A 10,698-nucleotide genomic window follows, 5' to 3' on the forward strand; every position below is an offset into this window, starting at 1 on the left:
AAGGAAATTACAATGCTTTAACATTCATCTACCTTATTATTTAGCTACTTGACTTGTATCTGTTTTAAAAGATAGTCGTTAAAGGTTAAGGACAGAAAGGCTTGGACTTAAAAGACTCCATTTCTTGTCCTGAATGTACTTGAACAGTTCTTACAGTGAATGTACCGCTTACGAGCTGTGTTACCTAACAGAAGTGCTAAGAAGTGAGCTGCATTTACTCAAGTTGTAAAATGAATATGGTCTTGTGTGCCTGCATCACAGGATAGATACAAGCAAAACAATCAATGAGTGTTAAAGTTCTGTTTAGAAATTATGGAAGACAAAAGATAATTGAAATAAAAATGTAACATGTTGAGGACCTAATCATTTCCCTTACAAATTTTGTGAAGCAGATATTTGTAGCAGTGGTTGTCATACTGCATGCCATGCCTGCCTTTTGTATCACAGTTCTTGAACTTAAATGCCAGTCGTACTTGGAGTTCAGTTTCTGATCAGTGGGTATCGTATGATGCTGGCTCAGTACTTGGGTCACTGCCACATACTGGTGTCAGTTGGTTCAGTCCCAGAAGCTCCACTTCCTATCCAGTTTCCTGCATATGGCCTGGGAAAGCAGTGGAGGATGACTCAAGTCTTTGGGCTCCTGCACCTATGTGGGAGACCCAGAGGAGACTCCTGACTTCTGGCTTTGGATCAACCCAGCTTTGAATATTGTAATCATTTTGGGAGTGCATCAGGAGAGAAGACTTCTCTGTCACACCTTCACTCTGTAACTCTGCTTTTCAAATAAAACCAAAATAAATATTTAAATAAATAAATATACAAAACATTTGACCATCCCACACCAGATCCTCTTGCTCAGCCTGGATATGAGTTTGTCACAGGTTGCCCTTTGGACAACATCTAAAGTGCACTATTTGCAAATAGGGATGGATTTTGTTTTTTCCTGTAATAATTGTCAGGGTTATGGATTATTTCTATACATAGCCAGGGTCTAGAGATAATAGTTGCCCCAATAAATACATACTGAATAAATGAGGAAGGAAATACTTGTTTTTTACAATATAATGGGTTAAATAATCACATCCTAAACTTTTGAAGATTATCTTCTTAAGCGTCAATTTGGCTATTCTTAATTTTCATACAATGTTCTTTGTTGTGACTTTTTCTCTAGTACTTACCATGAATCTGTAAAAAGGCTCAGTATAAAGATGTCTTAAAATTCTATTTAGTCATATATATTGGAATGGAGAGGGAAGTGAAGTTATGAAATACGAAGCACTCATACTTACTATTTTTGTTTTTCAAAAAAGACTCCCTGTTTTCTGCTGTGAAAAACTTCTCAGAAGCTGCTTCAGATTTTCATAGAAGACTTACTCAAGCTGATCTTTCTAAGTAAGTTTAAGAAGTAGGTTACAGATGCCACCTGAAAAGCAGTCTGGTTACTGTTTTCACTCAGAAACATCTAGCTACAAACCATAGCTATAATGTCTTCTCTGCAAACCCACAGCATCAGCATCACCTGAGAACATGTCAGGAAAGCGGACTGTTACACTCCACCAAGACTTACTGAATTAAAATTCTGCATTTTAATAAGATTCCCAGTTGACTTATATTAAGGCTGCAGGAGCACTGTTCTGAATGGTAGACTAAAGACCCATGTCAAATGAAGAGTCTGAGATACTTCTTTAGGTTTGTGTGATGGGAATTCTGATTATGATTGGCAATTAATATTTTTTCAATATATTTTACTTCCTTGGTCTTTTGCTTAAGCCAGTATAGACATTCCTTTTTTGTTGATACTTTTTTCGTATTTTGCATACGCACTTGCCACTTACAGGTTGAGAGTAACTTAGATGGCCATAAGAAGCATGGATTACTCTACAGAATGATCTATGTCACATTTATTTTTTGTACTCTTAATCAGAAAAAGTTCTTCTATTTCTATTGACTCAAAAGTGTCAGTCATTTAGATTATCCTCTCTCCATTAAACTGTAGATGAGCCCATTAATTTATTCAGCTTTGCAAAACAGAAGGATTGAAGAGTTTGCATTTGAAAATTCCCCACCCACTGTGTGTAGCTCTATCTGGGCCTTCTCAGCAGCTCCTAAATCGGTCAATCACTTTGGTGCTCAGCCTTTGCTACTTTCTTAGTAGAACTGAATGATTTATCAAGAACAAATTGATAGCTCACTGTCTATCTTCACATGAGGTCTGGCTGTCCTAGAAAAAGTCAAGAACTTCTTGCAGTTCTTTTTGCTCAATATATGGTCCTGAAAATAATAAACAATTTCCCAACATGTCTTTCTGTTTGAATGGTAGAGAGATGATTCTGGTATTGTATGTAACTTACCATGTAAAAGCATTATTAAGATCTATTTTGTTAAAAGTGTGACTTTAGAAGTTTGTCATCTTATCTTTATGTAATATTACTTTAAAACACATTTCCATAGTAAGAGTTGTAATTATGTTATTTCTTGTTTCCCCCAAGTGCCATTGCTGTGAGAATTTTGAATGACCAATTGATGCTACTGGAAAGAGCATTCATTGATCCCCTTGGTTTGCCAGGAAGGCGCTTTTACAGGTAAGGAAACATTAAAGGACATCACATGCTTTACCATGAACAAAAACAAAGTTTGCTGTAAACTACTGCCATCACGTAAGTGGAGCGTGAAAAAATGTACTAAAGGGATATGGGTGACAGAACACATTCAATAATATACTGTATAATGTCTTCAAAATGAATTTCTATTATTTCTATACATACATGTGTGTAAGTATAAAGACCTAACTCAATCTCCAATTTTTGGAATATATATATTATTTTCATTATTTCACATATCAAGACTCAAAAACCTCACAGTGGTAATTTTAATATATAGCAGTAATTATAAGTGATTAGCAACATTACTTCTCCTTGATCATTGCAACTGACTATACAGAGCTCTATAATGTCAATTCCAGGATTCTACTATCAGACTTAATTCTTGATACAAGTGTTAATATGTCTCTGCCTGGGGAGGGTATTGTAGCACAGTGGCCAAGCAGTCACTTGGAGTATCTGCATCTAATTTCAGAATGCAGGTTCGAGTTCTGACTGCTCCACTTCAAAGTGAGCTTCCTACAATACACCAGGCAGGTAGCAGATAATGGCCTAGGTGGTTGGGTTCCTTCCATCCATGGAGAAGAGCCAGAAATAGCTTGTGGTTCCTGGTTCTAGCCCAGTCCAACCCCTGCTGTTACTGGCGTTTGGTGGAATGAAATTAGCAGATAGAAGAACTCTGTCTCCCTGTCACTCTGCCTCTCAAATAAGCTAAAATCTTAAAAGTTAAAAAGTCTCTTTCTGAAACGCAAATTTCTGTGTGCTTATTGAAGAAATCAGTAATTGGATCTTTTGGGATGCTTATTTAATAAATAGGAAAGCAATCATAAATTCTCCTTCTAGATGATAAATTGTTTTTGTGGGCAACCAATATGTAAACTGTTTTACTTCTGTGAAATGGGCTTCATCCTTCTTATCATTTGTATTTTGGGGATGCAAGCTGCTTTATCCCTTTTTAATACCTGAGAAGTATTGGGAGCAACTGCCATCAGTTATATAAAAATGCAGCAAGTCACTTCTCTTAATCTTTTCTTATTGGGGATACCCATAAAACATACATGTTCATAGATGCCAAAGCAGTTAGGTAACTATTGCACATAACTTCTAAGATTAGGTTTTCCCTAGCCAAGAACTGGTGACATGGTACACGGATTTAGATGTCTTAGAAAGTGCGTATTATTAGCTCTTTTCTTAAAATTACAGCTTTGCATAAAGATCTAGGAACAATTATCTGCCTTCCAACAGGAACAAATGTCAGTAGAAATGATATAGTATATGATATGAAAAAGAAAATGAAAAATATACGTACATACATGTATTCAACTTGTTTGTGTGTATATATACATACGTTTTTCCTACTAGGCACATCATCTTTGCTCCAAGTAGCCATAACAAATATGCTGGAGAATCATTTCCTGGGATCTATGATGCTATGTTTGACATTGAAAATAAAGCAGACCCTCGTTTGGCCTGGAAAGAAGTAAAGAAACATATTTCTATTGCATCTTTCACAATCCAAGCAGCAGCAGGAACTCTCAAAGAAGTGTTGTAAGAGTGCCTCAGCCAAGTGGCTAGCCTTTAAACGTTCTGCTGAGGATAAATTCAACATCTTTCTTATTAATGACTCATAAAGCCAAAGTGCTCAACAATCTTGCTTTTCAGGTATGTTTTGACTATAGGCTTCTAGCTCTTTCATCTGCAAAGTTTTTTGGTTCTTTAAAACTTCATTATTACATCACCAAAGTGTTAGTCTAACAAAACAAAATGTCCCTGTTGTGTGGCACAAAGAGTAGAATTTTTCTAAAATTAATGATGGCAAGAAATTTTTCAGACATTGCCAATGGGAATGTAAACAGTGCAACCATTTTAACTATTGAAAAATCAGTTTGGCATATTCTTACTAAGTCGAATGTATACTATATGACTACAAATTTCAAGTTGTTCATATCTACCGAAGGGGGGAGGGGTGGTGCTTGCATGCATGGCAAAAAGGCTGAAAGTGGAAACAACCCAAATGCTTATAAATGAGTAAACTGTGACATATTGTAGTGGAACAGTAATCAGCAATAAAAATGGGAGATTTGTTGATATGTGCAAATATTATTGACAGACGTCATTGAGGGAAAGAAACCAGACAGAAACCAGTACATGATGTATGATTTTATTTACAAGTGGCTCAATATTGTATGGTGTTGGAAACTAGACTACTGGCTGTCTGGGCAAGCAGGTGGTCAGTGGAGGAGGATGACTGCAAAGAAGCCTGAGGAAATTTACTTGGATTTTTTTTTCTCCCCTTGGTATTTTAACCTGAGTGGTAGTTCAACAGCAATATATGTCTTCCCAAACTTCTACTTAAAATGTGTACACTGTATTGCAAAGCTTTGCTCTGATGAATTTCATTGCAAAGGACAATATACAAAATATAAAAATGCTAGAGGGTGTGGTAGCCTAGCAGCTAAAGTCCTCACCTTGCATAGCATATGGGCTCACGATCTAATCCTGGCAGCCCCGCTTCCCAACCAGCTCCGTTTGTGGCCTGGGAAAGTAGCTGAGGACAGCCCAAAGCCTTGGAATCCTGCACCGGTGTGGGAGACCCAGAAGAAGCTACTGGCTCCTGGCTTTGGACCAGCTCAGTTGCAGCCATTGCTCTCTGTCTCTTCTCTGATCGCTGACTTTCCAATAAAAATAAATAAGCCTTTAAGCAAATGTGCATTTTTTTCTAAAGAGCAGTAATAAATTAGATCCCAAATCCTCTATACCTCCCATTATTATTTATAAAACTCTGATTTCTCACAATAAAATATATGGTATATATAGTAATGACTTTAAGTCACCAAGATACATTTTAAATATGGTTTTGCGCACTTGTGGTGGTTCAGATGCTGCGTAGGACACCAACATGCATATTGGAATAGCTGGGTTTAAGTTGTGGCTCTGCTTTGGATTTCAGCTTCCTGCTAATGGGCACCCTATGGGGCAAGTGATGGCCCAGGTAGGTCTCTGCTACCCACCTGGGAAATCTGGTTAAGTCCTGGATTGCTGGCTTCAGTCAGTCCAACACCTGGCTGTTGTGGGCATTTTCGGAGTCAATCAGTAGTATGGTAGGTCAGTTTTTCTCTGCTTCTCAAGTAAAAATGAATGTTACTATTCTGTTTAAAGGCAAAGTGTTTTGGAAAATTTGCTATTGGGGCTGGCACAATGCAGTAGGTTGAACATCTGCCTGTAGCACCTGTATCCAAAGTGAGCGCCAGTCCATGTCCTGGCTGTTGGCACTTCCAATCCAGCTCCTTTTATGGCCTGGGAAAGCAGCAGCAGATGGCCTAAGTCCATGAGCCCCTGCACCTACACAAGAGGTTTATAAGAAACTCTTAGCTCTGGATTGACTCAGTTGCAGCCATTCCCTTTAACCAGGAAATGAACCAACACATGGGAGTTGTCTCTCTCAGTAACTTTCAAATACAAAATGAATGATAAAAGGATGCTATTTATATTATCATTGATATCCAAGAATTAACATTGAATGTGGTGGACTCTCCCGGGTACCCTTTCCAACTTTCTGTGTTTCATAAACAGGATGATTATAGATGGTCTGAGTGGCATACTATAAATGTTACTATGCATGTCCAGTTAATCCTTCAGTTGTTTCTATGGCTGTAAACCCTACTGCACATACACAAAGGCAGGGCTTGTCATTATAGTCTAACAGTTCAGAGTATCAATTTTGTATTCTCCACATTAGCAAGGTGATGCATTTGATGCAACAGATGGCTGTTCACTTTTGACTTCCAAATCCTAAGCAGCAGACTTTACCAACAGCCTAGGCTTCACGTGGATTGTAGACATGTTGGGCTTAGCAGTCTCTAGAGAAAAGCATGGTCTCTAAAACCTCTCTAAATTCCCTACCCTTACACCCTTCCTCTATTCAACAGCTTAGAAGCTACCAAAGTTTTCATTCTGTGGTTCCCATTGAAGATCTAGTATCTTAGTTTACCTATTTTACCTATCACTTTTTTAAAGATTTATTGTTATCGCAAAGTCAGATACATAGAGAGGAGAGACAGAGGAAGATCTTCTGTCCGCTGATTCACTTCCTAAGTGGCTGCAGCGGCCGGAGCTGTGCCAATCTAAAGCCAGGAGCCCAGAGCCCACTCTGGGTCTCCTACGGGGGTGTAGGGTCCCAGGGCTTTGGGCCGTCCTCGACTACTTTCCTAGGCCTCAGGTAGAGAGCTAGATGGTAAGTGGGGCTGCTGGGATTGGAACTGGTGCCCATGTGGGATCTCGGTGTGTGCAAGGTGAGGACTTTAGCTGCTATGCTATGGCATCAGTATATTTCATCCTAACCAGTCTCCTTATAAACCTCCAACTGCTTCTTTCCTTGAAATGGACCAAAAATAAAATGTAAAGCTCTATTACAAAATTTTGAAAAAAAAAATTGGTTTTGGGGGTGCAAAGGGGGGCTGAGAGGGAAGTGCTTAGGTGAGTTTGAGTCTATGATTCCAGAAATGATTTTTAAGACTAAAACTTAAAAAACTATGTATATGAGGGGTCTTCAGAAATTTGTAGAAAATGCATGAAAAAGCTGCTTGGATTCTAAACATTTTTGTACCAAAATAAAACTTCTAATTCCTTTTCCTGTCATTTTTTTAAAGATTTATTTTTTACTGTAACGTCAGACATACAGACAGGAAGATTGACAGATTATCTTTCGTCCACTGATTTACTCCCACAGTGGCTGTAACAGCTGGAGCTGAGCAGATCCAAAGCCAGGAGCCATGAGCTTCTTCTGGGTCTCCCACACGGGTGCAGGATCCCAAAGCTTTGGGCTGTCCTTGAATGCTTTCCCAGGCCACAGGCAGGGAGCTGGTTGGGAAGCAGGGCCACACCCATACGCCATCCTGGGGCACTCAAGGCAAGGACTAGGCCACTAGGTTACCGCATTGGGCCGTCCTGTGAACTTAAGATACATGGGAAAATGGGTTAGCATGTCTGACACCAGCGCAACATGTATCCTGGAACTGGCTAAGTAAGCAAATGAACAGTAGACAGTGGGAACAAGATTTTTCACAATAGTGTAGCCTAGAGGTAAGTGGAGATGGCTGGAATTATGTATGTGGAAATGGAATACTGTTGCCTCATTTCCGATCCCACATTGCAAATAGAAGCTGCACATACCGATTTCCTTGCAGGCAATGGAAAGGAGTTTCGCTGAGTAATTTTGCAATAAAAAATGGCCAATGCTATTTAGGCAGCTAGTCTAAATGTTAACTCACATTAATAAGCCATGCTTGATACAACAGAATTGCAGTGCAGCTCTGTGGTTTTTCTTTTCCTGCTTACATTTAATGATTGGCTTGCGTGATTTCCAATACCAATAGGAGCCTGAAAAACAAACAAACTAACTGCAGTGTGAACTTCTAGGTGGACTCGTGGAACACCAAAAAGGTTTTTGGCAAGAACAATGAAAATCAGACTTAAACAGAGACTTGGTGTGTGGTAAAAACCAATCGACATTGGTTCATTAATTTTTTTTTATTGGAAAGGCGGATATACAAGAGGACAGATAGGAAGATCTTCCGTCCGATGGTTCACTCCCCAAGTGACCACAACTGCTGGAGTTGAGCCAATCCGAAGCCAGGAGTCAGGAGCTTCTTCCGGGTCTCCCACATGGGTGCAGGATCCCAAAACTTTGGGCCATCCTCGACTGCTTTCCCAGGCCACAGGCAGGGAGCTGGATGGGAAGTGGTGCTGCTGGGATTAGAACCAGCGTCCATTTGGGATCCTGGCACTTGCAAGGCGAAGACTTTAACCATTACGCTATAGTGCCGGGCCCAGTTCATTAGTTCTATTTAAGTATACCTACTAAATAGTGGAAGCTACATAGTATGTTCTTCAGTGTGGTCTATATAAACTCCATGTACTAGTGCCACAATTTTTCCACAAAGCCAAAGCTGTTCTAAAGCAAACTGTTTTATAAAGAGATTACACTGGGGTTCAGTGTGATGCCCTACTGGCTAGATCTTCACCTTGCATGCCCTGGGATCTAATACGCAGTTCATATCCTGGCTGCTCCACTTCCCATCCAGCTCCCTTCTTGTGGCCTGGGAAAGCAATAGAGGATGGCCCAAAGCCTTGGTACTGAGAACTCAAGTAGAAGACCCAGAAGCTCCAGGCTCCTGATTGGCTCAGCTCCAGCCATTGTGGTCACTTGAGTAAAACAGTAAGTGGATGGGGGATCTTTCTGATTCGGGGTGTAAATCTGCCTTTCCAATAAAAGTAATTATGATCGAACTTTTTTCTTCCAAACTACCACCTTGAGTGGCTACCATCTTACCTGGGAACTATTCTGCAGATTCATGGTCTAGGATTGGCTCAGCTCCGGCCGTTGTGGTCACTTGGGGAGTGAACCATCGAATGGAAGATCTTCTCTGTCTCTCCTTCTCTGTGTATATCTGCCTTTCCAATACAAATAAATAAATCTTAAAAAAAAAATAAAGTGGAGATCCTGGGATTCAAATTTGCATATACAGATGATCCCAGTAGTGAAACAGGTAGAGGTTTAGCCTGATAAGGCATTGTGGCCCGTGTAGGAGGCATTTTGGAATATATCAGCAGATGAAACCCCTTCCTTTCAAATAAAATGAAAATAAACACAAGTCTCTAAAGAGACAAAAATAATCTGAACAGCAGTTAGTAAAAAAGGAATGCCAAATTAAACGATTTTGACAAATAATCCTTTTTATCTGATTGTTTGCTTTATTCATACACTGACTTACTGTTTGAATGTCCCTGAAGCTACATCTGGGCCAAGATAAAGTCAGAAGCCTGCAAATCCAGCTGGGTGTTCACCATGTGTTGGAGGACTCCAAAGACTTAAGGATGCCATCAGTGGGAAGCTGGATCAGAATCTGATGGACTGGGACTCAAACCAAGCACTCTTTTGACAGTAGATTTCCCAAAAAGCACCTTGACCACTGTACCAATCACCTGCCTTAAAACACAATCTTTAAGCAACATAAAAGTTAAAGGCTGCCAGCTTTCTTTCATTTTTTTTTTTAAAGATTTATTCATTTTATTATAGCCAGATATACACAGAGGAGGAGAGACAGAGAGGAAGATCTTCCATCCGATGATTCACTCCCCAAGTGAGCCGCAATGGGCCAGTGCGCGCCGATCCGAAGCTGGGAACCTGGAACCTCCTCCGGGTCTCCCACGCGGGTGCAGTGTCCCAATGCATTGGGCCGTCCTCAACTGCTTTCCCAGGCCACAAGCAGGGAGCTGGATGGGAAGTGGAGCTGCCGGGATTAGAACCGGTGCCCATATGGGATCCCGGGGCTTTCAAGGTGAGGACTTTTAGCCGCTAGGCCACGCCGCCGGGCCCAGCTTTCTTTCATTTTAATGGACATAAGTAGTTAGTCTATTAAACAGGAAAGCTAAAAGAACAATAAAAATATTTTTAATGAAAACACTAATTTGAAAAAACTTTTCATTTAAAAATCTGTAAAAGTTCAAAATCATGTTCTAAGTATATAGAGTATCTTCAGAAGCTGAATAATGCCAGGAGCAGACAGGTATATACGTGTTTATAAAATACTGAACAGGTTATGTCAAAAACACCAAATGAACAAGCTGCAAGACAATGGGGCAACAGAAAAGTAGTCAGAGAAAATATCACAACTTCCCTCTTGTCAATTAAAATCAACGAAACTAACAAAAACTGGGGGGTGGGGGGGCACCGGGCGTTATAGGCTTCCGATTCTGGGGATAGCATCCAGTTTGAATCCTGGCTGCTCCACTTCCAATCTGTCCCCAGATTATGGTCTGGACAACAGAGTCTGATGGCACAATGGAGCCCCACAACTCATGTGGGAGACCCAGGAGAAACTCTTAGAGCTTGGCTTCGATTGGCTCAGCTGGAGCCATTGTGGTCATCTGGGGAGTGAACTAATAGATGGAAGATGTCTCTGTTAACCCTACCTTTCAGAACAAAAAAAAAAAAAAAATAAAACAACAGAAAGCAACAAAATCTTAAAAGAAAGAAAGGAAGGAAAGAGAACGGAAGAGAGGGAAGGAGGGAAAGAAAGAAAAAGAAAGAAAGAAA

The 10,698-nt window shown here is 40.1% G+C and overlaps 1 protein-coding gene across 1 annotated transcript in view; it reads left to right on the top strand.

Moving 5' to 3' along the window:
- NAALAD2 (N-acetylated alpha-linked acidic dipeptidase 2) overlaps nucleotides 1–4,297 on the top strand; it is a 38,687-nt gene extending 34,390 nt beyond the window's left edge. Inside the window, exons 18-20 of the mRNA XM_058663719.1 lie at nucleotides 1,311–1,392; nucleotides 2,490–2,582; nucleotides 3,963–4,297. Coding sequence (XP_058519702.1) covers nucleotides 1,311–1,392; nucleotides 2,490–2,582; nucleotides 3,963–4,152 — 365 coding nt within the window. The 3' untranslated portion in view covers nucleotides 4,153–4,297. The remainder of the gene's footprint in view (nucleotides 1–1,310; nucleotides 1,393–2,489; nucleotides 2,583–3,962) is intronic.
- The last annotated feature ends 6,401 nt before the right edge of the window (nucleotides 4,298–10,698 follow it).

Source organism: Ochotona princeps, chromosome 4 (assembly GCF_030435755.1).
Source record: "Ochotona princeps isolate mOchPri1 chromosome 4, mOchPri1.hap1, whole genome shotgun sequence".
Classification (NCBI taxonomy): Eukaryota; Metazoa; Chordata; class Mammalia; order Lagomorpha; family Ochotonidae; genus Ochotona; species Ochotona princeps.